Source organism: Kryptolebias marmoratus, linkage group LG9 (genome assembly GCF_001649575.2).
Source record: "Kryptolebias marmoratus isolate JLee-2015 linkage group LG9, ASM164957v2, whole genome shotgun sequence".
Lineage (NCBI taxonomy): Eukaryota > Metazoa > Chordata > Actinopteri > Cyprinodontiformes > Rivulidae > Kryptolebias > Kryptolebias marmoratus.
The window spans coordinates 24,597,558-24,625,000 of NC_051438.1; the positions used below are offsets into that span (position 1 = coordinate 24,597,558).

The 27,443-nt window shown below is 39.7% G+C and overlaps 1 protein-coding gene and 1 long non-coding RNA gene across 3 annotated transcripts; one reads left to right on the top strand and one right to left on the bottom strand.

Moving 5' to 3' along the window:
• Positions 1-707: 707 nt before the first annotated feature.
• On the bottom strand, positions 708-20,788 carry LOC108236674 (C-terminal-binding protein 1). 2 transcript variants are annotated; one of them, XM_017417520.3, is made up of 12 exons: positions 20,546-20,788; positions 12,284-12,438; positions 10,335-10,479; positions 8,520-8,623; positions 8,006-8,108; positions 7,361-7,485; positions 6,476-6,565; positions 5,953-6,083; positions 5,233-5,360; positions 4,740-4,854; positions 4,194-4,244; positions 3,261-3,400 (listed from the first exon to the last, which is right to left on the bottom strand). In XM_017417520.3, the coding sequence occupies exons 1-11, from the start codon at positions 20,583-20,585 to the stop codon at positions 4,199-4,201; spliced, it is 1,182 nt and encodes a 393-aa protein (XP_017273009.1). In that variant the 5' UTR covers positions 20,586-20,788; the 3' UTR covers positions 3,261-3,400; positions 4,194-4,198. The 2 variants fall into 2 exon arrangements, with proteins under 2 accessions (XP_017273008.1, XP_017273009.1); XM_017417519.3 differs by lacking the exon at positions 4,194-4,244 and having other exon boundaries at positions 708-3,400; positions 20,546-20,787.
• Positions 18,421-27,128, top strand: LOC119617347. Its single transcript, XR_005233583.1, has 4 exons — positions 18,421-18,678; positions 18,768-18,832; positions 25,701-25,807; positions 27,071-27,128. It is a non-coding gene; the product is annotated as an uncharacterized LOC119617347 (long non-coding RNA).
• The last annotated feature ends 315 nt before the right edge of the window (positions 27,129-27,443 follow it).

The window sequence follows — 27,443 nt, forward strand, 5'->3', positions numbered from 1 at the left end:
TCCAGATTTGTATCTCAGCTGGATTGGAGAAAGACTGAAGCCTCTTTCTCAGGTTTAAAAAAGAAATTCAGTTCATAAGAGCACATTTTTTATAATTCTCTTTAATTAACTAACTCAGTCCCAACAGAGAGATCACTGTAGTAACTCAGTACTTTATTTGAGTGTTTTTTCACTGAAATAACCCGTAAATCAATAAATGTCATTTTTCATTTAGGTCTTGAAAACTTTGTTTTTGTTACCAAGTTTGCTGATATTTATTTGATATATTTTCACACATTAGGCCTGCTGCACATTCAGGTGTTCACTTCTTTGTCTGCAGCGTGTTACGGATGTGTTAGTGACATCTGGTGGAAGCGTATTTAGTAACTTTATATTCATAGGATAAAAGTTGGAATTATGAACAATAGCAAGTGTAAAAACTCCTTCTTTTTACTTATAATATTTTCTATTCCATTCTTTTTTTGTTTTCAGTTGTTTTTAGTGGAAAATTATGTTTCCATGTCAAAAAGCTAATTATAATTTGTGAATTTGCTCTACAATTTCAAAACTCCACTTTTAAATATGTCATGGTTTATACACATTCTGACACTGAAAATCCTAAAGTCGGAGCTGGTCAGACATTTATTCCTTTTACAGCAGAGAGAAATTCCTCAAATCGCGTTGGTAAAATTTTAACAAACAAAAACTGGAGAAGAAGACACAACGACCACCTTTCCACAGTTTATTTCCTTTTAAAATAATTCATACAAATGCATACAGTCACAAACATATCTTTTTCAGGTTGGCGTTATTTGACCAAAAATAATGATATTTACTGTAGAATATAGATTATGTATACTGTATATTGCTACGCCTACTACTTACCATAAAAGGGACTAAGGTAGGCAACAGTGGACTGTGTGTTACTACCAGGGATGGAATTTCAAGGAGCACCTTAACTCTTTAAAAGCATGGCTGTTTGTTTTGACTTGTGGCACCGATCGGTTTGATGGAGGAATGTTTAGAATTGACTTTAGGAAGAACTGGCAAAGAGTTTCTCCTCCACAAAAAGACAGGCATCTGGTCAGGAAAGTTTGAGTTATAATCTTAGGACGTTTGGGTGCTTCATCCTGATAGTACCTTCTGCTTCGTAGGACCCGCTCAGACCTTCGGACAAAGAAAACCCAACGCTGGCTGTAAAATGCTCAGCAGAGGCTGGAGAAATGTCCATCCCTGATTGCTACGCTTACTACCTCACCATAAAGAAGAACAGATAGGCAACAGTAAACTGCTTTCTTTTTTTTCTTTTTTTTATACTACTCAGCTGCTGGTAGGAGGGGATCCAGAAAGTATTGGCCTAATAACAGCAGAACTGGAATCAGTTATAATATAAAAAAAAAGGTTTGAATATTTCACCAGTAATGCTAACATCACCATTTAACGTAAAACTTAGTATAGAGTTTTCAGATTAGGTTTGGACCATTCGTTGTGAGTTTTCGATGGTAGTTTGTGGAATTGCGCTGCGTGGAAAGTACTGACTAAAACCCCTTCTCCCAGTGCTGCTTTTTAGACACAGATACAACCAAGTCACATTGACACAGGCAGGCAGAACACCATATGTACACATAGACACAGAGGCCACAGAAGGTGGTTAAATGGTATACTCAGGGAAGATCCAGCTTGAAATGTTAAAGGGATACCTGTCTGAAGGAGCTGACATGCTTCTGTGCTTCACATTTGCTTCTTTGTGCTGAAATACAAGACATAGTTTGGGTATGTGGAATACCATTGACTTATGTCATATTTTTATTCTTTTAGGAAGTTGATCAAACTCACAAGCTTTGTCTTTTTTGTTTGTCTTTAAAAATTCATTTGAGATACGTTCAAAATTAAGATATGATGTAGTTAGACCTAACTTCAAGCAAACAACTCTGTCATTTCTCAGTAACTTTTGAGCTTTCTTTAGTGGATTTGTAAAGTCAAGTAAACAACCTAAACTGGAGGAAAAAATGCTTTTAGCAAATCTGTTGTGTAATTGGACATACCTACGGCTATAAAGGCAGCATGAAGAAAATACTGAGTTAACGTCACGGGGAAACACAATAAAGTTTTAAACTGTCTGTGCTCCATTTGCACATCGAGTGTGTGACACAGGAAGTGTCAAATCATTAGACAAAAACATCTTTTGTAACAGGTGATTTGTCAAACTGTAGGCTTTTACACTCTCAACATGCCACCTTTCTCAGTTTATAAATTAAAAACAAGACAAAAACTCAACACATCCCAACAAGCATACCATTTTCCCACTTCTCCACAGCCTGTCCTCCAAACTACACCTCCAGTTTGGGTTGAACATTTACACAAGTCCCGAGAGCAAAATGACGTGCTCTCTAAACAAAACCAACAAGAGCGAACATTAGATCAACGTTATCTCCTGGTAAAGTTGTTTTTTTTTTTCTAATGTAGCGGGACACAAAAAGGCAAGCAGGTAGAAAAACAAAAGCACTAAGTGGCATCAAAAGAATTTATAAAACGAAAATGTAAAAGAAAAAAGAATGCGGAAACTTAATTTCCTGAGGTGGTGTGCAAAAAGCTGCCTCTTTTTTGGGGGGCTTTGCTAATTTGGGGTCACAGAAAACAGAAAAACGTTGATATTCTCAAACCAGTTCGGCTACAAGGAGAGATCACTTTTTTTAAAGACTGGAATACAAATATCAGTATCTTCTTGTTGTAAGTCTAAAAACAGTTTACAGACAGGTTACATTCATTTCATAACCTATTACTTTGCTTGCACATCGAACTAAAGAAAGGACATCGACAAAGGAGAGAAAAACATGAAACCCACCCCCTCTAACTTTGGCCACACTACAGTCTATGACAATGAATTTATTTCATTTTTTTTTTCTTCCCAAATCAACAGATATAGGCTATATTTATATATTTTATTTCTGGTTGAGGATGTGAAGATCTGCCAGTGATCAGCAAATCATATTCTGGTTGGGGTAGAGGACAACTGTCTTGTTCTTTGATTACATCTAACAGTTATCTAATCCTCTTAAGTCACTTTTATTCCCCCCCTTCTTCCTCTTTGGAGTGTGACGTGTCTGTTAGAGAGTTCAATCTGAACCTGTTTGATAACAATTTGTCATTTGGGAACTTATCGTTGCCGTGTCGACCTCCAGCTGCTGGACGACGCGGGCAGGTGTGTGTTTGTGTGCAAAGAGGCTACAGTTGATCGCTGGGGTGCTGCTCTCTGTCGCCCTCTGGTGGTTTCACTGTGTTCTGTCCTGGAGATGGTGCATGAGGCGGGTGTGTGACGGCAGGCGGGAGGGTGTGTGCGATCGGCACGGCGCTCGGCACAATGCCTTCAACCGGCGGGGGGAGACCGCCGGCTGGCAAGCTCACCACTCCTGGGGGGTACCTGGAGAGGTGAGGAAAAAAGGAAAACTGATATAAGAGGGAGCTCGGCTTTGCACACTGGAGCAGATCTAGATCTCCATCATATCCCAGAACTAAAGCCTGTCCTACTGTAAGCATCGAGAACAACGAGGCGTCATCACTCTGAGATATGGCCAAAGTAAAAAGGGTAAGATACAACTACTACTGAATATGAATTTCAAGCTAAAATGTCTTGATTAGGCCAAGAAATGCTTGATACTTTTTTTAAATGTCATATGAACAGATATAATTATGGTACGGGCTGCTGTAAAGGATAGGGAGATTTAAACATTTGCAAATTGAACTTCTAGAGTTTTTAAAACACTACGCTGGGGCCAACATTATTGTATTCAGGAAAACAAAACTTTTAAGCTTAAACACTCAGTTTGTTCAGATTATAAAGGGTAAACTACTGATGAACTGCCATGGTTGCACTTTTGTTAACTCGATTTAAAGGCTAATAAGATACTAGTTGGCAGAAACTCTGGCAGGTAATTCTAAAACCTTTAGCTCAGATTGTTAACTTGAAGATGTGTCAATAAATATTTAGCTCTGAGCTGAAATTCACTGCTGCAAAATATCCAGGTTGTTTCAGTAAAACTCACAACAAATCTGTCTTTAGTGGAAGAACATGTTCCATAAACTCTGTAATCAGTGTTGGTCTGGAGCAGAACATCTGTGTTTTAGTGGAGCGTATAAATCTAAGTACTACACTGTTTGGTTAACTAGCAAAGGTCTCTGAGGCAACAGAGTAATGACCTCGTCCCCTTCCTCACCTGACTTAAATCCTCTGACAACTCGTGGGCTCGTCTCTAATGTGAGATTTACTGTGAAGGAAGACAAGACACCTCAGCAGAAATTGATACTGAACACATAAAGAAACTGACAGACTCCATGGATGGAAGGCTCTTGGTGGGTAAACTGTTTTTTTGTAAAAAACTAAATTGAAGCGAGCAGCTTCTTGAGTGGACTGCACTGTTGTTGGTTTCTGTGTAAAATCACTGCCTAAAGCATTCCTCAGAAAGTTTTTTTGTGTTTGTGTTTGTCTTTTTTGGTCAATCTTCAGCTGAATTCCTGATGCTATGCAGACACCACCTACATGTACTGATCATCTAATGTATCCTGTCTGATTCTGTTTGTTTGTGAATCCAACAGAGCAGCTACATGCTCACACAAAGAAACAAATAATTCATCTTTGTAGCTCTATAGCCCTGACATTTCTACCAAGATGATCAGTAAAGGTTTGTTGATTAGAATAATAATAGTAATGATAAACCAATCAGAACTCCACTCAGGTCACTCATTCCAGTGACGGTCGTTACCGATAAGCGCCGTTCAGCTCAGGGTGGACTGCAGCTGGGTCGACTCCTGCCCAGTGGTTGTTTGGGGTGAGGAACTCTTTATTCACGCAGTTCTTTAGACTGTCAGGGATACGGCCTAAAAACAGAGAAGTGCAGCGAAACAGCAACAAAAACAGACAAAAATCAAAGTAGAGAAACTAATAAATGAAGGAACTAATTATGATACTGTGGAGAACCAGTCAGTGATTAAGAACTACATTTTAACGCAGGTGGATTTTGTTTGATTTGATTACAGACCCATTTTTTGTAGAAAAGCAAAAGTTTGGCAAGAATAAAGATGCTTTTGTTGAAAAAGCAAAGCCACGAGTGAAACTCAACAACAGGTGAAAGGCTTCTAGTTGTGTATGTTTCACTGCCAGCAGAACACCTAAAAATATCTCAGTTTTTTGGCAGATGTTTATATCTTTCTGTGTTTTCAGTCAGCCTGTGTGTGTGTGTGTGTGTGTTGGCTGACCCGTCACAGCCCTTCGGATCTCCCTCGCTGCCTCTTCCCTCATCTCCAGCGACGCCTGCTCGCTGTACCAGGCAGCGTGAGGTGTGGAGATCAGGTTGGGAGCATCCTTCAGTGGACCCTGACTGAAACTGGCATCAGTACAAAGAAGACCGTCAGTTTGAGCTGCTGTGAATAATTTTAATTATTTGACTGTAAAACCTTAGAAACAATAGTCATAACACTAAAAGAAACAACTAAATTGTGAAAATATTCTTTATAACCAAGGCAGAAATTCATCACAGTTGAAATGATGACTTAACAGTCTGATTGAGTGACTTAAAAACAAATAATAGGCATTTAATACATCATATGACTAATTAATGTGCTCAGGAAACTTCTCTGTGTTTGTGGCTTGTAGAGGACTACTAACACCCTCATTTAGTTTGAATACAGTGTAAAATGCAGCCTAAAAACAGGATGCAATCATGTGGAAATTAGTTAATTCCTCTATCAAATTAGATGTAGAAAATATAAATGATTTGGTTATGTTGGAGCAGATTGTTACATAATTGGAAGTTAAAGACATTATCTCATAGAGGATAGTTTTTTTTTTCTAAACTGAAGACTGCATGGGGACAGCTGCTTCTGCCAGGCAACAAGTGTGTTTAAGACGTGTAGTGGTCGGGTGACTCATGATCTGAACAGCAGGAGTCTATGTTTAGAAACAGCGACCGTGTTTACCTGAATGGTTCTGTCTCGTGGACATCCAGAGCGGCCCCGCGTATCCTCCCCTCCTTCAATGCCTGAGCCAGGGCCTTTTCGTCCACCAGACCCCCCCTGGCCGTGTTCACCAAGAACGCCCCCTGACGCATCTTTAACACACGTCCACAGACACGACATAAAGTTAACGCTGTTTACATTTCAGGTATTGAAGATATTGAATGAAACAAACTACTCACAGTTAAGGTTTAGACTAATAAAAACAAACAATTTAGCATTTAATACAGAAATCCTAGTGGAATGTAAGCATAAGAATAAATATTCCATATAATAATCCCTTAAAATAATATAATCTTAACTTTCCTTCCATCAGTACAGTCAGATGTTTAAGATTTACAATCCTTCTGAGTTAAAGAAGGTTTTATTTCGTTGTACAGCACCATAAGCAGTGAGTAGCTGCTCCTTTTAATTATTCATTGCTCTGAAGGATAACGTGGAGATAAGTGGCTCCGTGGATCCACAGAGGTGAGCCTTGTCAGAGTACCTGTTTGATGGTGAAGTCATTGATCAGGTGGTGGTTGTGTTCATTGAGGCTGCAGTGCAGGGAGACACAATCAGAGTGGAAGAGCAGGTCCTGAGGAGGCAGAGAGACGGAGTCAATAAACCCCAGCCTTGCCTTACTCCTGTCTGCTGCTGCTGCCATAATCTTCATTTCTCATCACTTCTTAACATGTTTGAATTTACATCACTGATTTGTTTTTGCTGCAGTGTTGAGGCTGCAGCAGCTCCAAAGCCTTTTTACAAATCTGTTCCTTTGTTAACGTCCACCAATATACAGGTTAGTGGGATCAAATGCTGAGATAAAATTAAAATATTAATTTCTATCACAGACAACTAAATGTTTGTTTTTACCATTTCTGTTAATATTTGCATAAAGAACCCATCTTTATCACAAACTGAGGCAGCAACATACCAACAAATTTACCATAAATGTCCCGGTGGATAGTAAAATCAGCAGGAAGTTACTGGATTTATGGGTTTTGTTATGTTTTGTTTTTCCCAACACCTACTCAGATAGTGTTTCTATTCACTGACAGTAGGTTAGGAGTTTCCTGGTCCTGATTTAAACCTATCAGATAATATTACTCCCAGCTTACCCATACATCACCAATATTGTGTTGTGCCACTATTTTGAGCGACCTAATTATTTTATGAAGAATTTAAGCTTTGGAGACTGACTAGCTACCAATTATTCTCAAACTTCTGCACTATAAGGTGTAAGTTTGCTGAGCCGGCAGGAATAATCAGAAAACGTTTCCCTTGAGTGGTTTAGAAGCACAGAAAAGCTGACAGTTTTAAGAATGGAAAAAAAATAAAAAGTTGTAATGTGTCAGATGTAGCCCCTTCCATACAGGCTGTGTGGGCTTACCTGTAGTGTGGTGACCCTTTGTAGGCCCAGGGATCTCTCTACACCATCAGCCAAATAAGGGTCATAAAAAATCACACTGAAGCCAAACGCCTTGGCTCGGAGGGCTACAGCCTGGCCCACCCGACCTAAAAACATATAAATACACAACCATTTAACCACACAGCAGGAACATTTAGATCACATATAAATAAAACTTATATCATGTGAAGAATATTTGGTTTCACTCTACTGTACAAACATTTTCTCTTTGACTGCTGACTTTCACAAATTACATAATTCTCTGGTAACGCACATTTACCCATCTTTGCTGGAAAAGCCTCTCAGACTGTACAGAGAAGAGACTTGCATTCTGCTTCTGTTTAATCCGCTTACGTTTTATTGGCCGTAACTTCTTGGGAAACCAATTTAGCCGGGCTAAGGGCAAAACTTTTAAAAATAAAAACAGGGGGTGGGGGGAGTATTAAGTTTCCCCTGCAGAAATCTGATCCACAGTCCAAAATTCTCACCAGTTAATTAAGTCACTTTGTAATTAAAAGTAATAATAATTTTGTGTTAAAAGCATGATGACGTTCAGCTCAAAACACAACTACACATGCAGCTAGTGTTGTCTCGTTAACAGAAACAGACAGTATTCTTGTTGCTCACCAAGCCCTATGAGTCCCAGAGTTTCTCCTCTGATCCTTGCCGCTCCTGATGCCACCTCTCGAATCTGCTCCACACTCTGAACTCTGGTTCCCTCCCGCAGAGCCTGATGGAAATGACAATTAATTATCTCTTCCAAATACGAACCAGATAACAAAAGGCATAACTGCTTGAGTTGATCCAGCTAAAACCCGTGTCACGACTGCGCACCATGACGCTAAATTCTTTTAGATATTGTGATTATTATTTTTTTATAACAAAGAAGTCTATGCAATGATTTGAGGAACAAATCATTTTACTGTACCTTCTACACTTTACATCAACGTCTTTCAAACACAGCCACATTCTAAAGAAAATGAATCGTTTTAATTTTGCTGATGTGTCAGGTGACTGTGATTACTTATTTTATTTTCTAAGCAGAAGTTCTGTTGGCCGAATACACACCTAGAACCAATGCATTCAGAATTAGGGTCTAGTTTGAACCTATCTCTTGCATCAGCCACACAAAGCTACAAACCTGGTGCAGCCAGGTGGTGCGTCGGTACAACGTGAGGATATGACAGAGTGTAGAGTCCGCTGTCTCCTCCACTGAAGCCGCTGGCATATTACAAACAGCTATGCCTGTTGGATCGCAGAGCAGATAAGAATTAGCTTCTTTTTTTTTTTTGTCATTTTGATAATCTCAGTTTTATTCAAACCTTCTCAAACTGAACAGTGTTAAAATGAGTTCCTCATATTTGGGAGAAAATCTATTCTGTCCAAAGCTGACAGTTTTCCCTTTCCTGTCGACAACACCTCTGTTTCTCCTTCCCCTCAGGTTAAGATTCTGGGTGTCATCCTCGATAATACACTGTCATTTCAGTCTCATATTAATAATGGTACCTGTCTCCATCCTTCCCTCACTCCCCACACCAGCCTTATTATCTCCCGTATTGATTATTGTAATTCCCTTCTCCTTGGTCTTCCTCATAAAACTCTCCATAAACGTCAACTTGTCCAGACCTCCTCAGCTCGTATCATCACCAGAACTGCCTGTTTGAGCCACATCACCCCCTCCTGTCAAACTTCATATCACCTTCAAGATCCTTCTGTACACTTTTAAAGCCATCCACCGTCTCACCCCTTCATATCTGACCTTATTCCTATCACCACCCTATCCTGTTCTTCTTCTCTCCACCTCACTCTTCCTCTCACCCATCTCTCTACCACCGGGGGGCCGAGCTTTCAGCAGCTCTGCTCCTCGGCTCTGGAAGTTCTGAGGTCAGACCACAAAAAAAAATACTGATTATTTAACCAACAACTACCGAGAAGAGTCAATGAATTGTTCTGATGGCATGATTTTAATAAAACGGAGTAGATTTCTTTTTAAATGCTTTGCTTCAATGCTTGCAGTGCCTTTTGAACATTTATACACATCACTGAGAAGCATTTTATTATAAATTTATACAGACGCAGATACGTTTGACAGATAAAGAGACTATCTTTGCATCAAAGTCATGTTTCAAACTAAGTGTTTGACCTTAATTAGTATCACCGGAGCCTTCCAGCTTTTCATCAGCCATTCAGTCCATTTAAAGGGAACAAACAGCCACGGGGTCGTTGGTTCAGTTCTGTGCGCCACTCTAAATGTGGAGCAGAGAAAGCAAAGGTGAGAGCTGTCTGAGGAGCTCAGGATGAAGATACAAGATCTTCATGTTGAAGGTAAAGGCTACAAGACCATCTCCAAGCAGCTTCATGTTCCTGTCACTAGAGTTGCTAATATTATTAAAAAGTAAAAGGTTCAGAGGACTGTGGCCAACCTCCCAGGACGTGGACGCAAGAGGAAATGCAACCTCAAGTGGATCAGAAGGAGAGTCCTGATGGTAGAGAAAGAGCCGAGGAAACCATCCAGAACTGTTCAAGCTGAACTCCAAGGTCAAGGTACGCCACTCTCTGATGGTGTTATCAATTGCATTTTGAGTCATAATGGGTTCCATAAAAGACGCTTCAGGAGGGTTTCACGATTATTAGAAAAACACAAAAAAGCAGACTGGAATTTGCTAAATTACATGTTGACAAGCCCTAAAGTTTGAGCTTAGAGACAAAACTGGAGCTTTTTGGCCAGTCGTATCAGTTGTGTTTTTTGTTTTTTTATTATTTGGAAAGCTACCAACAAATTTGAGATATTTGTCTACATAAAAAGACTGGAGTACAGATAAGATGTTTCTTGTAGTTCAGAAAGAGCAGCAAAGATCATCTCTCTTTGTTGGGATTTCTGCACTTTGTTTAACATCAAGTCCTGAACTGTTCAGCCTCTCTTGTGTGAAATACGTTGATGTGCGTTTGTTTGTACCGAGTTCTCCGGCAGATTTAATATCTATGTTGTCGTAACCGCTGCCGATGCGGACGATGATGCGCAGAGCTTTAAACTTCTCCAGGTCTTCTCTCATCAGAGTGATGGTGTGGTACATCAGAGCGCCCACAGCTTCATTCAGGACCTGGAAGCACAGCACAGGCAGGAAATGAATATTTGTTTTCTATTAGGCACGCAGAAATAAAACGTGTGCACACTTGAAATTATTACAGAACAAAAAGACAAAAAGACATTTTAAAGGAAGGTTTGTTGGGTTCAGAGTTATAGACTTCCTCAGTTTTTATTGTTTTCTCCGTTATCCAACTTTAGAATTTCACTTCCACTTTTTTAATTCCAGAAAGGTGTCATTATTTGGCAGTACTGTCTAACAACAGGAGGTCTTTTTCTTTATTAAACCTGACATCAGGATGATCTCTTAGAGTTTTAATTGACACTGAAGGATCTTGAGTCGTAGCCATATGATTGGATTTCCATGTAGAACGGGACGAACGCCCCTCTGCGAAGCACTTTAGCTCCCACTCTCTGATTGGTTGTCAGTTAATTGTTGTGACCCCTTTCTAACATTGCCAGCCCTCTATTTCATGTGAGTGAGAGGATGAAAATGACATGCAGCCTTTTTAATTACACAGCGAGGTGCCTGCTTTTCGCAGAGACAGAGACAGAGCAACAGATAGCGGGTGAGCCATCTGTTTCTTCCACGCCGTGGCCTACTGAGCACGCTCACAGTGAGTGCACCTGGCAGACGCCCAGAACAAGACGTAACCCTGCCAGACACACAAACCCATTTACTCCATGTTGGCTGTGGAGCGATCTGAGTATGACCCACATTCTGACATTACGCTTTGTAGCATTTCTTGGATTCTTTGTTTTGGTTCATCTTTGTTCTTGTGTCCTTTTATGTGTTTTCACAACTGCTATAATGAAACTTAACCTCCATTTGCTGAACATGACTCTTCAAACCAGGAGGCATTTCCCTACAGCTTTGCGTTTGTCTTAAAATCAGTTCTGGTCCAAATTTGTGACGATCAGTGTTTATTATCCAAGTGCAGCTCTTAATTTGTGCCTGAAAAGTGGGATGCAGTGATGTTGTACCTGACACCGTTGAATATTAATCAGAGTTTTCCTTTCATAGTGCAAAATTAGGAGGAGGGGAATATTTAAATAGATCACACAGACTTAATTTACCCAGCTTTGCATCACACATTTGGCAAATCACTGCCAGTTGCGCCTTTATTTAACATGAAAAAGGTGCATTTTGTGCCTGACATGTCTGTGAAAACAGTGCGCAGGTGTTGGCAACAAAAGGAGAGAGTTTTTAAAGAAAGATTCTGAATTTTTTATGAGTTTAAAGTGTTAGAAGAACATACAGTCAAAGGGAAGAGTAATACGATGAAACTGGGATGTCATCCTCAATGTCATTTCATGTCACATACTGAAGAGCAAAGATGTATCGATGCACAGCAGGTTTAATATAAATCTTTTTTTCAGGTTATTATTTATCGATGCCTCTTGGGTGGACAGTAGAAAGCAGTGATTATTAGTTTTTAGTAAGTGCAACATTTCTTTTTAGTGTTATTTGACAGGATGTGATGCTTGAAATCATCTTCATGTAAGCTATCAATTTCCAAAGCAGAAAAAAATAACACTTTTAAATGTTCATGTGAATGCAACCAAATGATTTTTACAAAAATTCATATTAAGAGAAATTGCCCCTGAAAGTACTAATTAAAAAAAGCTAAAGCAATGATGAGTTCAGCTGTTTACAGGTTCTTTTTCTTTCTGTTTACTGTAAACAGACGATAATAGTCATCATTCCTAAACGCTGTATTAATGCTTTAAGTGTTTTAGTAAAGCTTTTTTGTAGACACAAGACTTCATATTTCCTCAGCTTGTTTAAACACCAAGGTTTCCATGGGTTTGTGGATCACCTTCTCATGGATCTCCTGTGTGGACTGAGCATCGCAGAAAGCCACCGTCGCTACATCTTTCAGGATGGGCATCTCCACCGTGCAGTCCCGCCCGTCCAGCAGCGCCACCAAGGGCCGTGGGTGCATGGGCCCATTCATAATGGGGGGTCTGATACCTAACCGCAGGGAAGAGAAAAGGGTAAGTCAAAACAGCAGAATAAAAAGGGTGGAAAGAAGAAGACGGGTGTAACAAGTACACTTTAATTTGGTACATTTGGCAGCATATTTGCTGATCTAAATTCTACTGTAAGGTTGTGTTTCACTGTTTTTCTTTTAAGAAATTACAAATATGTATTATTTTTATTTGTAAAACTTTAAAATAGGCATTAATTATGCAGCTGTATTAGGCAGGAAATTATAAAAATAGAGTGCCTTAAATAACAAAGAAAAAGTATAACGACACGTATTAAATGTGTAAATGTTAATCCTTTGAATGATCTGAGAGTAACTTTTTAAGGCTGCTTATAATAAAAATGGTGAAATCTTTCCTTAAACTAGAAACTCCTGATGTGTGAAGCTATATAAGAATTTCAGCTAAAACTTATCTGTGTCTTTTTTTAAAAATTGAGCCTTTATTTGTAATTATAAAAGAAAGAAAAGCATTAAACATTTTGCAGAAAAGTTCCTGTGAGTCTGAAAAATGTAAATGAAGGTGATAAGAAACAGAAATCTGACTCTAATCTGTCATTAACTTAATAAGAACCTTAGCACAGATTTTTTCTAATTATCAGTTCAGATTTAGTGATCACCCTGAGATTGCTGTTAGGCCCTACATGAAGATAACGAGACATACGTGCCGGACAGACCCACAAGTGAGTCTTTGTTCAGGTTTAACAAGAAAAGTGGGCGATGAGAGGTGCATTATTTAGTTTTCTTTAAATATTCGCTCTTGTTGGTTTCTCTCTCTCCATTTACTGAGGGATTAATCGGTCCAGATCACTGGCCCGTTGACCACCTTTGAACCAAGATATGTGAAGGACAAGCGTTCAGATTGGGCCGAGAAGCTCCAGCTGTGTGTGTGAACGAGGCTGTGTGTGCCGCTGGGATTGTTTGATGTGTGAAGTTTTGACAGCCTCCTTCAAGTATTTCTGCTGACGCTGCAGCCTCTGCCCACCACCCAGTCCTGCCTTTATCTCATCTTTGATGTTCAGGCTGACTTCTCCATAAAAACCCCTTTTATGTCACTTCACTCAACAAAAAAAAAGAAATGTTTCTGAAACTTTGGAAACACTCATGTCAAATTATTAAAATAATCATTAAAAGCAAATAGATCCTCTGAATTTTGCAGTTTTAACAGTATTTTGATTTCCAGGCCTGTTTGAGAAACATACGAGGAGACAAATATTTGGCAGCTCCAATCCTACAAACTAGTTTTGAAAATGTAAGAAGATTAACTCTCCTCCCTGAGCAGCGATTATCAAGAGATCCAAATTAATTAGACCGGCTCGGCGCATCTTACAAGTCTTAATTCGACGTTTTTCATGTTTTCCAGTGAGCTCTGTTATAAGACCTTATTTCTTCTGTACTTCAACTCTTTCTAATGTAATTTCTTCTCACGTTTGCATTTTAATGACAGACAAGAAAAAGTAAGAACACGTTATTTTTCTTTGATTTAGACCAGATCCTGGTCCTGGTCCTGGAGGGCCACCGTCTGCATGTTTTAGATGTTTCTCAGCTTTAACCTGATTCAAATGAATGATTGATTAACGGGCTTCTGCAGAACTTGAAGACCTGCTGAAGAGCAGAGAAACATCTAAAACCTGCAGGATGGTGGACCTCCAGGACCAGGATTAGGACACCACTGATTTAGAGCCAGACATTTAGCATTAAAACTTGAATTATTAAAGTTTATTCAGCTTTTAAGAACTGTTGTCTATCTGAAAACATTACCAAAATTTAGCCAGTAATTTGTCATTTCATGTTATTTTAAAGTGTTTGCTGAAAAACAAGTCAAGAAAATCAGTCAATGAATCAATTAATCCTATATACACAGGAGAGAAAAAATATCTTTAATTTTGTGTTATGTGCTCTGAGAAAAATTTGATGACTTGAAACTTTAGTGATTCAGTTTTGTTGTTGTTTTTCTTTATCATAGCTGCTGAAACAATACATGCAGTGATTATATGAATTTTAGTTTAAAAAAAAGATCTTTATGGAGGAAACAGAAGGGTTTATGTGAACTCTGTTTAACATGATAACTAAAAACTAAAATTGTATTTCCCCTGTTTTATTTACAACATATCTATAATATTTTCAGTGTGACATGCCATATTTCCTGCATTTATCAGCAAAAACAGAATTACTGATATTTCTGTGGCTTTTTAAATGATCTAAAAACCAAAATTTCTCTTTAAATTTTACTTACAGCTTATTGAAAATCTGACCGCTACCTTTATTTGAGTCTTGTATTATGAGGAAAAAAAGCCTTTTGATTTGTTTTCCTTGATAAACAGGAACAGAAGAGTAATCGATCGTGTTTCTGCAGCACTCAGAAGTTGTGCTGATGCTAAATCAGCTCCAACTTCTCGAAGTCCATCCGTCAGTTATTGTTTCCTAATCAGAGTTGTCAGATTACGGCATGAAACTTGATCTGATGAGCAACCCTGCCGTGGTGTAAGACCCGTACAATAAAACTTTAAATCCCCTTCACACTGCCTTTTGTTGCCTGGTAAAACATTAGCTTTACCTAATAGGATTTGCCTGGAGGCAGCTGCTCTTACACATCCATACAGAATCCACGGTGCACAGCTCAGAAATTACTCAGAGGCTCCAATATGGCTGCACAGTGAGCGCTGCACTGTTCAGACCATTTCTTCTGTAACAGGCAACCAATCGTTTATGAGATTTAATTTGCGTTGAAACACTTGCGGGCACAGTGTGACTCAAAACTGGTGTGTTCTAATTAAACAGACACGATTTTCACCTCCTCTTCTCATCTCGTCAGATGTGCAGTGAGGTTGTGTTTCTGGAAAGGAACGCAGATTCCAGACATTGCTCTGGTTCGTACTCGGTCAGACTCGGGGAGGAAATAACTCTCATTCCAGCCCCGTGCGTGACCTTGGGAGGACCAGCACGACTGACTGCTGTGTCGTACTATAAAATAAGACAAGCCACCGCGCTGCACAAGAATTATTGAACCTCTCCGTTTAAATTCCTGAACTAAACAAAATCTAATGTTCTTTTTTTTATTTTTTCTTGGTCTCTTTTATTAATTGTAGCTCTCTGCATTCCCATCACATTAAATACTCGTTAACTCCTTCACACTATTAAATATTTGCCAGGCTTTCCTCTCAGTCCTTAAACCTTTTTCCATTCATTCTTCCGTCTCTTATTACTTGAATAATCCACTGCTCCCTCTGCCCCCCCGCAGCCTGGAGGTGGGGTGACTGCTGGGAGCTTTCAGAGCGCAAACAGGCCTCTTGACAGCCGACTGTGTCTGCAGCCTCAGCTCTGCTCTCGAGCCTCTGCAGATTTAGTTTCTATTAGAGTCGGTGCTATGAATTTCATACAACTGGAGGCATTTCAGCAAATTAGAGGAGATGATTTGATTGCTAAGACTTTGTAACATACAGCACACTGCACCACCTGCACAAAACCTTCAACCAGAGCTGTAGCAATGTCTCTGACTGACATTTAAGAGTTGGAATAAGTTTTTGGGGCTGCAGCATGAGAACCGGTCAGAGCCTTTCAGTCTGCCTGGATCCAGCTGTAAATGAGGAGCTCACACAAAAACATCTGGGCCTTTGTCCCCAAGGAAAGAGATAATATTTTCAGGCTGCAAGCCAACAAACATGACAAAGAACAGCCACTTTTATAGTTGTCAAACGAGAAGTCTACTACTGAAAACAAACTGTGTGGCCTTCATTTTGACCACAGCGAAATTATGTCACCACACACTCAGCTCCAGTGTTTGAGCCTGATTTTTTACGTTGCATGGAAATATTAGAGATTGCAGACAAACAACCTAAATCTGAAGATAATCAACGTTTTGCTGATCACTTTGCTTCAACCCCTCAAAATGTAAAAAATTAAGAAGTTGTGAGGCATAGAGAAAGTAGGATCTGCTTGGACTGAAGATATTTTCAGTATAAAATATCAAAGCTTCAACAGATATAGCACTTTAAAAAAACAGTTTTTATCATCAGTCACGTGAGCAAAATTAATTCATTCATCAGAAGTGATTGGTGATGCAACAGTACAGATAAGTCAGGAGTAAAGTTTGTCTGAAACATGTAGCATGTGGCTCCTGTTCATGATTATTTCCATAGTTTGAACTCAAATACGTCGAAACTCTTGACTATAAAGCCAAACAAGTGGCCTGCTGTGAACTAAACAACAACATGTTAACACTTAAATACAAAGTTAGCGTTAAAAGTTGTTTTTTATTATTGTTTGAGGAGCAGAAATTGAACCCTAGCAGTTGACAGATGATTTCAGCTGCATTGTAGGATTTTTTTTTTCCACTATTCAAGGAAGAAAAGCAAAGCTGTCACCTGCGATCAGCCTACAACTGTAGGAACCGAGCATCAAGCCACTACAAGTCTGATTTATAGCCTCTGTGGCTCTTGTGGCGTGTTATGACACAGCGTGGTTTGAAAGCCCCCATATCTTTGTCTTTCATCCCCTTGGTGTTGATATTACCATTTCTCTAGTCTATTGTTCCCTCGTTTTTAGATTTCCATCTCTCATTTCAGTTTGGTGTCCCTAGGCTTTCTTTATCTCACATGCCATTTCCTTTTTCTCTTTCTCTCCGCTGCCCTGTCAGTTTCTCTAGCAGCGCAAAATAAAACATGTATCCTATAATGATTATAGGTTTTTGTAAAAACACACACAAAAAAAATCATCTAGGAAAGTGTTCAGGGAGCTCAACGAGTCTCCAGACTTTTCTCCTTTTATTCTCCCAGTTTCCAGAATAAAAAATAGAAAAACGACAGATATCTGCCATAAACAACCAGTCCTCCTGTCTGTAGGTGCTCCCACACACACACACACACACACTGTGCCCCACCTTCATTCACAGGAACACAGGTGTATGCTCAGGACACTCCGTCATGGTGGTTGATATAACTACTACTGTGCCATGATATGTGATATATACAAGTGCTTACATGATCCCTATGCAGGTCTCTCACACCCACACTCCTGTACACACAGGAATCCATGCAAGGTCTTAATTTTCAGGTAGTGTCAACAAAGTACTTCAGGTTTATCAGCTTTTTGTTCCCATTACAAAAGACACCGGAGGCAAAACAGCTTCGGCGTCTGTAGATGACCTTATACGTTTCTGGATCTATAGAAACAGGAAGTGTTTTTAGACGAGTAATGACTGGAAGGCACCATTTCTAGCTCTGTAGTATAAATACTGCAGAGGTCTAGCAGCTCATTGATCTACTGAGCTAGATTACAGCTCCATACGTCAATTCAACTGTACAATGGGACAGTTAGCACTCCTGCACTTAAACATAAAAATGTTGCAGGATGACATTTTTATGTGACTGGAGAACACGCAGTACCTGTCGGAAAAAGGTGTTGCTGTTTTTCATTGTGAAATACTGTTAAATACTTCGGACCGGTAAGTTTTTGACAACAAAGGTAACTGCACACCTCAAAAAGTGATATTTAGCTTCTCAGCATTTCTTGCACTACTGGTTGTGCTACATTTTAAGACTAGCTTTTAGTAGATTATAGTATTATTGTCAACCATTTCTGCTGGATTAAACATTAAAATGCTAAAATAAAGTCACTTAAAGTTTTAATTGATTTGGAGTCTGAATACTTCAGAGTAAGTATGCCATCCCAATGGATTATTATAACTTTAGGACATTTATTAAATTTAGATCCTTGTGTTCTCAAACTGTTATCTTTGATTACAAACAAGTTATTTTCACACATCCAACACAACCCTCAGAGGTTTCCCAAATAGTTGTAAAATTTAATGCAGATTTCTGAGTGAAACAAAGTGTGAATTTGGCAAATTTGCCAGGGCACGTACTGCAAGTCTGCATACTCGTAAATCCTGTTGCTTTGTACCATTTTCTGCTCTCATATTTGTTGCTTTTCTCTCACAAAACGATACTGCGTACATGATAAAATGCACGAGTTCTTAATAGCAGCAGAAAACAGTAATCTGAGTTATTTTCCCTACATTCTTGACACGCTGTTAACAAAAGAGCTTTCTGCAGCCAGTCTTGCATCCTCGGCCTCAGATGCTGTAAAGTGCACCGTTTATGGACAACTTTGGAAACAGTCCGGACCAAACTCTCCGCTCGTTCTTCAGGACGCAGCGTTCACGCTTGGCGGAGGCTTTAGAGAGGACCACAGATGTAACTGCTGTGCCAACAGATACAACAAAGCAGGTAGTAAAGTAATCAGTGCTTTGCATCAGATCATCCAACTGAAATTATAGCCTGCTTACTAATTGATGCTTTTGGACGTTTCTTTATAGGCAGTTATTTTTCTGGGGATGATGATGGTATTGTTTATCCACTTGTCTAGACTGCATCTCGTCTGGTAAATATCATTTCCAAATACCTTGAACTTTATTTTTCTGTATGCTGTAAATGGGACACAGAATGTTATATCCAATAGGCTCTTTGTTGCTTGTGTTTATAGCTGAGGCCTTTTTCTGCACTTTTCATAATAGACCAAGCTTCTTGTGATTGTTGCTGCCATAGTCTCTCTTTGCTGAGCGCTTTATAAAGCTCAGGGCTGTAAATTATATGCTCCTAGACTGCGGTATAAAAATCCAGGATGCATATGTTTTTTAAGTGGGTTCAATTGTGCTGCAGCGTCTATTTACCAGTCAGGGAGTCAGACTGGTGTAATGATGCTTAATCTCTCAGGGTTCCTGTTCACTGGCTGGACTGCAGCAGCTCTCCTCATCCTGTCCTGTAACATACTAAAGTCTTAAGACGGGAGACATCCTGGAGCAGTTAGGCACAATCATAATGCTCGTTGGGTGATAAGAAGCCAAACAAAATGCTCTTTAAATAAGCAATAAAAGTGCATTGTTAGTATTTTGAGTTTGCGAGCTGAGAAGGTGACTGCTACCTGTTTACAGACCTTCACTGTCAGATCAAACCTGACCCACAGCAAAGATCAGAGGAGCCCTGCCTTTCAAAACATGAATCAACCTGCCACCAGGTACAGCAGGGGGATTTTATTACATTTCTTAACAGGTCAGCAGTCTTCATGCAGAAACAAATTACATGATCAGTGTTACGCTCACTGACCTGCAGAGAATTAGATCCAAATATCTCCAAACAGTAAATCTTCCTCCACTATAATTCACAGTGACCTTGTACTTTCAAGTGATTGGGGTGTATATGGGGAAGGTTTCTTTTTTTTTTTTTTTATCCCTAAGGCGAAAGAGGATGGGGGTAATAAAAGATCAGAGGTGCAACTCCATCTTTGATGTCATCAAGAGACAGAGCCCGCAGCTTGGTGATTACATCACACATTCAAAATATCTGCTTTCATTTGGGAGAAATGACCTATCAAACTCAGAATTACATTACCACAGATTAAACAATTCAGCTTTTGGGTGGATAATCATTCTTCCTCGCACCCTCCTCGTCCCCCTTCACACCCGACTCCCACCTCCACTGCTTTCTTTTTCCGAGCAGCCCTACCTTGATCCCATTTTCCAGAATAGTCTTTTCCAGCCACTATCACAAGGTGCGTTTATCACATGTGTGTAAATACAGCGCTGAGTGTGTGCATTTATACCTGAATGTGTGTGTCAGTTGAGTTCCCTTTATGTGTGCATGTAGATAAAATGTGTGTGTGTGTGTGTGTGTGTGTGTGTGTGTGTGTGTGTGTACACTTCAGGAAACCACTCTCAATAAAAGAAACACAATAAAAGGGAAATATGTGTCATGTCCTTGCTAGCCCTCGAAGGAGAGAGAGACCTATTCCTGTCGACACAAATCGAGGTGCTCAAGAAGCCTTCAATAGCAGAGATTTTCCCTTCACACACACACACACCCAAACGCGCACACACACTCAGAGCTATAGAGAGAATGCCAACCATTTTTGTGTGACGAGAGGCTGAGCGATAAAAAAAAAAAGATAATAGTGTGAGAAAGAAATAAGAGGAGGAGGAGACAGAAAAAGGGAGGAAGGGGGAGGGGAGAATGAAGGTAAAATAATGTACACTGAGTTCACAAATATTGGTGCACACACTCGCACACGAACGCGCGCACATAAAAGCTAGCTGTTTACCTAGAGGCATGCCTTTGTTGAGGAGATGTGAACTTCCCATGGTGTGTTCCCCAGCCAGCACACAACAGAAACCTACAGTCTTCACTCAGCAGACATGAACGGGAATCCAGTCAGCATATGGCGGCTGTGGCCAGCTACCTCGCTTCCCTTAGTCCTTCTCCCAGCCCCTTAGTGACAAGCATACACATGTGCTCCCCCTTTTTTCTCTCACTCCCCTCCCTTCCGTCCCCTTCGCTCGCCTGCTCTCTATCTGCCTTACCCCTCCCTCGCTCCTCGCTCTCTGCCTCTCGAGCTTCCTCCCTCCCCTTCCTTCTCTCACTTTCTATTACAGAAAATCTTTCCGTTTCTCACCGTTTCAGTCACACACACACGCACGCACACACACGCGCACAAAAAGGAAGCCGATAAACAAGTGGACGCAAAGATTGCAAGAGCGGCTGCATTTATGGGAATGAGAGGGCAAGAGAAAATAAGAGAGATGGTGGGGGAAGATGGTTCAGATTGTGTGTGTGTTTCAGAGTGTGTGAAAGAGAGCAGGAATGGGGAGGAGCTAACGTTGGCCAAAATTCATCTTTTGTTTCCTGAAAGACGATAGGGAGGAAAAAAAGTAGAGTTATGCAATTGCAAAGCTGTAAAAGATGAAAAACTGGTTCCTGTGATATCAGGAAAGTTGTTATAAAGATCAGAAAAGTTATTTTTTAATCACAACAGAGCGAGTAGCAACAATAAATTTGATTTCTGCTTTAACTAAATAATGGCTGACAGCATTATTTGCCCAATTTGTTCTCATTTCAGTTTATATGATTCCTATTTTAGTCACAATGACTTGGGACTTTGTTTGACAACATTTAAAAGTTTAAATAAATCATATAATTACTGACTCCGGAAATTAATATTTTAAGAATTCTGCATATTATTTGAAATATATATATTTCTTTGAACGGGACACTATTTCTGCAGAGAAAAATGTGCTATATTTGTATCCCACTTTCAACACTTAGAATAAAGTCCTGCAGCAGGAGGGTACCAGAAACAAACAAACATGAACACATGTGTTTTCTGACTCTCAGCTACTACCACATCAAGTTTGAGCTGTGAAACTGATGTTAGCTAATGTTGATTAGCTGTGGTGGCCATCTTGAATTGGATTGATCCCTAAAGTACGGATACAGATAAATTTGCTGGGACTCCACAATAATAAAAAAGCCTATCTAATGAGACCAAAAAGCTTCAGTTTTGTCTCATCAACTCCAGAAACCTCTTAGAAACTTTGGGGCTTGTCAGTGTGCATTTAGTTGAATTCCAGTCCTACTTTTCCTTTTTTTTCTGCCAGTAGTGAAGCCGTCCTGGGGCGTCTTTTATGGAACCCATTATGACTCAAAATGTAATTGATAACACCATCAGAGAGTGGCGTACCTTGACCTTGGAGTTCAGCTTGAACAGTTCTGGATGGTTTCCTTGGCTCTTTCTCTACCATCAGGACTCTCCTTCTGATCCACTTGAGGTTGCATTTCCTCTTGCGTCCACGTCCTGGGAGGTTGGCCACAGTCCTCTGAACCTTTTACTTTTTAATAATATTAGCAACTCTAGTGACAGGAACATGAAGCTGCTTGGAGATGGTCTTGTAGCCTTTACCTTCAACATGAAGATCTTGTATCTTCATCCTGAGCTCCTCAGACAGCTCTCACCTTTGCTTTCTCTGCTCCACATTTAGAGTGGCGCACAGAACTGAACCAACGACCCCGTGGCTGTTTGTTCCCTTTAAATGGACTGAATGGCTGATGAAAAGCTGGAAGGCTCCTGAGATAGTAATTAAGGTCAAACACTTAGTTTGAAACAAGATACAAAGATTATTAGTCTTGTTAAGGGTACCAACAAATCTGCCCAAATAAATACCAAATTATTTATTTTCACAATATTTTTGTTTACTTTATCATTTATTAAAGCCATGCAGATAACACAGACAAATTTATTGATACCCTTACATCTCACTGAAACAATTCTTGTTTTTTGTTTTTGATTTTTTTTGTGAAAAGTGTCTGCATGCCTTTAGAGGGTATGTTTTATATATTACGCTAACAGACAAACTATTAAACACACCCACACAGATAGAGGCATTATCTGCTGTTGCCTATCACCAGCAGGTAATAAATATAACTCCAGTGGTTTTAGAAAAAAAATAAAAGCACTTTTCTGCTCTGACACTAGACACATACCCTGTGTACGTAATAACAATAGTTTCACCAACTTTCCACTCCTGTGCTTTGGTCTGATCAGCCCTTAAAGCCTTTACCTGCCCCGGGTCTCTCTGTTCTTGCAGTAGAGCTCTCCTCTCCATACTTAATAATCACAGGGACATAAGTGGCCTCAGATGCCCTCTCAAACTGCCAACTTAGTTTAACAGCAACGATGTTACGTCACATTCTTGCCACTGGTAAATGTCGCAGACAACCAGTGGGCGAGTTGTTCCGAACTATAAACTTTCTCTCCCTGTTTTTCTTTTCAAACTAAGTGACAGAAGTGACTTTCAGCTGATTCAGTTTTTTTAGATCCACATTATATTTCAGTTTTTCGTATTTAATACCATACACAGGCCTCTCCCTTCAGTCCAGTTGTGTCCTCTTGTGCAAATGTAGATTTAGTTCCAGCTAGCAGCTCAATGTCAGTTTGGGGAAGTGTTTTGTCACCCTGTTTTTGTGCATTAGTTTCATATATACTTTAAGGGCTTTTATTCATGGGTATCGACCATTGCTTCACATTAAATATGCTTTTATCTGATATAGCCTTAAAAATGTAACTGTATTAGTGTGGATATGATGGCTGTTCTGTGAGTTTGGGCAAATACGGAAGAATTTCTGCAAAGAGGGTATTAGTTTGTTCATTTTTACAAGAAACCAGTAAGATTGTATAAATGCTTGAAGCTCTGTTGTTTTTGTTTCTAATGTTGCTTTGAGAATGTTGACCAGCTTGACGGATCACTGTGTTTTGAGCACATTTTAAACCAAAGGGAAGCTGTGTAACATTCAGGCTCAGAAGTCTTTAAATATTTTTTACAAAGCTGATTGCACAACATTAGGCTCCACCTTATAGAAATACTATTACTTGTCTTTCTCTAATAGTATTGTTTTGTCATAGCAATGACATGTCTATTTACTCACAATGCATGAAACAGATGCCAGAATTACCCTCTAACCCATTGTTGCAAGGACCTTTCCATCCATCCGACATGTATATTTTAGTGAGGTATGAGAAGCATACTGAGCATAATATAGACCTAAAACTGCTTATTTTATAGCACATTATTCTCCATTTCCATGATCTGCTTGTCAATAAAATCTCCTTCTCTTCTACAACCCCCAGTCTGGAACCCAGGCAGTGAAAATTGGGGAGTTTGGATCAAGATTTGCAACGAAGCAGTTTTATTGAATTGTACAATAAAGTCTGTAAATGTCAACATTTACAGGTTAAAACAGAGGTTTAATGTTTTCTTCTTTGTTTTCATCAAATGTCTTCAACTACAACACCTTTTTTGCTTTTGGACCAAGTGGCATTCAAGGACAGTTTGATTAATCAAAAAACTCTAAACAAATAGAGCATTGTTTTTTTTTGTTTGTTTGTTTGTTTTGCTGCTGGGCCAAAAATGTAATAGCTGCAGTTATTCTTCGACACTGATAAAGAGTTGTTGAGATAGGCTTAACCCTGTGAGACGAAGTTTGTCAGCATCTCTTAAAACACTTCTGAGGACCCTGAGCCAGAAGACTGATGGAGACAAAACTTAGTGATGGTAAATGTCGTGTAAGGATCGTTATAAAATCATATTTGGCATGTTCTGGAGCTGCCTAACAACATGGAGGCACAGCTATAAGAATAAACCATTTCTGAACCCCACGTTACCATATGAGCATATATGGGTGCAGTTTAGTTATTAATAATTCATCATTTAATTTGTCCGACCTTAATTCATCCAACATCACCTGTTTGATTACAACCTTTACATTCTGTTTGCCAGAACAACACAGGTTCAAGTGCTTTTGTTATGTTGTTGTTGTTTGTACCCTAAAGCTTCAGTAAAAGTCACCTTCTGATTCTGCAGTCCTGAAAATGAACGAGATCTAAGCCTTTTTCTTTGCTTTGCAACTAGAACAACACGACCCCCGTTTACATTCATCTCAGCCCTGAAAACAAAACAAGATCAAATCTGAGAAAAAAATGCTTACATGCCGATGTTCTGATCAAAATAGCAACTTTATAATTTGCTAAGGGATCAGGAGATTTGTAAGGAGGAAAAACAATAAAATTTTCATTAGATGTAAACTACTTTGGTGTTTAAAGAAGCAGCACTGAAGCAGATTTAATATCTTGCCGTAATAATCGTACAATATTAAATTCAATAACTAAGACCTGTTCTGTGGCTAAACTGATTAAATTCTTGACTGGTGAATACCTCTGTGACAACAAACTTCCCCACCTAGAAGGAATAAAACAGCATCCAGGAGCATACCTTCTAACCACAACGGTTGTATCTATTAGGAGCAGTGTGTTGGATGCTTTGGTTCAAATTCAAACTGACAACCTGGTGTGAAATTTAGGAGAAAACACATTTATCTTGTTGTCGAGGCAGATGGCGACTCCACTCCAGCTACCTCTTACACTCCAGCCAAACGCTCCCCAGGACACAAAGAAAACAGATTTAATGCTTCTAAATAAAGACACGGAGAAGATAGTTTTATCTCTGTGTACTGAGAGGCTACTGTGATAGCTCAGCGGTGAACAAGGGGGCGACACAGAGAGATGAAAGAAAAAATTAACCTCCTTATATTGCAATTATTTAATTTCACACTTGAGTCTTTCTCGTGTTCAGACTCAACGTTCTGAGCATTAATATTCACCAGCGCTGTGGGCGAGGATGGATGTTGAGCAGTTTCATGCTGTCCTCCTCTTATCACTCCTTACACACTGTTTACTCCTCGTATTTATCAGTGCCCAGACACCTCCCTCGCTCTACCTGCTGCCTTTCTATCTCACCATCTTACTTTCTGTCTTCTTTCCCTCCCAATTTCTCTTTTTCCAGTCTCATTCACACTCCATCACCCCCCCCCCCCCTTCTCTCTGTATTCACTGCAGCGTGTCTAATGGTTCTGCTCCCTCTCAGCAGATCCACCAGGCGGAGGCGAGACAAGTAGCAGCCCCAACTGACGCCTCCCAACCCCCGGCCTTATCAACACCGACAGCCACCTAGATCCTGAGCTATCACCGACGCAAGTAATTAAAAGTCTGCAAGTGTTCAGTAATACAAGCGCTCTGTATAAAGGACCTGTAATGCATGCATTCTCGTCCAAGCAGCTGCAAATAAAACACTTGGATTGCACTACACACTGAAGCACAAATACACGTGGTGTGAAATAATGCTGCTGCCACCAGGCATGTACACACACTCTCACACACACACACACACAAGTGCAAATTGGATTTATGGATGCTGGCAGTGAACTGCAGAACAATGTGGATGCCTCTACGGAGAAGAGAGCAGATACTGCAGCATGTAGCAATCTAATCTACTGTAGGTGGAGATGGCTCCCCCAGGCATGAAGGATGGAGCGATCTGCCGTAAAAGACTGAAGGGAAAGAGAAGGTGGAACAGGAGGCGCTGACGGGAGAAATTATAGGTTTACTTAAAAAAACATGAAGAAAGGAAAGGTAGACGATGAGAAAACTAACTGAAGGAGATGGAGGGAAAAATATATAAAGTGTAGAATTCATATTCAGTAATATTGATGTTTTTTTTTATTCTACTCTTTATGCAAAAAAAAAAAAAGACCTAAACTGAAAACAATCTGAATTTTCATGATCGTTGGCGTTAAATTAGAAAAGCAGTATAAACTTCTGGTTACCTGTCCATCATTCAGATCACCTAATGAAGTTACAGTCAGGAGACTTTTGGTTAAAATGAAATATTATAAATACTCTAAACCAGAGGCTACAAGTGTAAAGATAACTTTTGGCTTAACTGTATTTGTATCCATAATTTTCCAGCATGATTACCTCTTAAACTTACTGTTATAATTATGAATAAACGCTTATTTTAGATGTTAATTGGTTGTTAAAACTGAGGACTTTTTCTACATTGCTGTAGGGAAAAAAAAGAAAAACGTTACTGGCAAAATGCATCTTTAAATAAGTGGAAATACATGAATTAAGAACAACCCTTCTGTTACCCAAACCGTACACAGATAAACAAAAATAAACCCAGGGTGGTTATTCATCCTGTGAGATGAACAAACAGTCGTACCCACATGCATACTGCACATGCACTCAGAGTTATTCCACCTTCTTTGGCTTGGCACAGAGTTATGTCAACAGACCTGTAACACGGTGCAAAGAAAGGTGTCAGCACAGCCAGTAAATTCATATAAACCCCACACACACGCACACGCAGATTACATACAGGAAGTGTTTAATACGGGGCAAAAATACATGACAAACCTTGCATCACCTTCCTCTCTGTGTCCACTGTTTGTCCCAAAGCTAAGTGGGCGAGACGTGCAGCGGACAACGAGCCAATTGTAAGTGACTGGAGTTGTTGTTGACCAATCAGCACAGCCTGAGTCTGGCCTGAAGCCAATGACAACATGCTGACTGCAGCTGAGGGGAGGCTGCTCACCCAACGCAGGAAGAACTGCAGCTACACCATGAATGGGAGATTCCCTACAAACTGATTTTTATGTTTTTAATTATTATAGTTTGTAATGTTTTATTTATCATCTAAACCAGGGGTGTCAAACTCAGTCACACAAATGGGCCAAAATAAAAACTTGAACCTAGCCAAGGGCCAATCTGGATCAATAATTATTGAAAAAAACACATAAATTAACCCTGGTTTTAGTTGTAATATGTCAAA

Excerpts from the sequence above, each read along its gene's own strand:
- LOC108236674 (XM_017417519.3), bottom strand. The coding sequence starts at position 20,585 with ATGGGAAGTTCACATCTCCTCAACAAAGGCATGCCTCTAG. Across the intron at positions 10,480-12,283 it reads CACAGGAGATCCATGAGAAG|GTCCTGAATGAAGCTGTGGG; the intron begins GTGATCCACAAA and ends CTGTGCTTCCAG. Across the intron at positions 8,624-10,334 it reads TAAATCTGCCGGAGAACTCG|GCATAGCTGTTTGTAATATG; the intron begins GTACAAACAAAC and ends GCGATCCAACAG.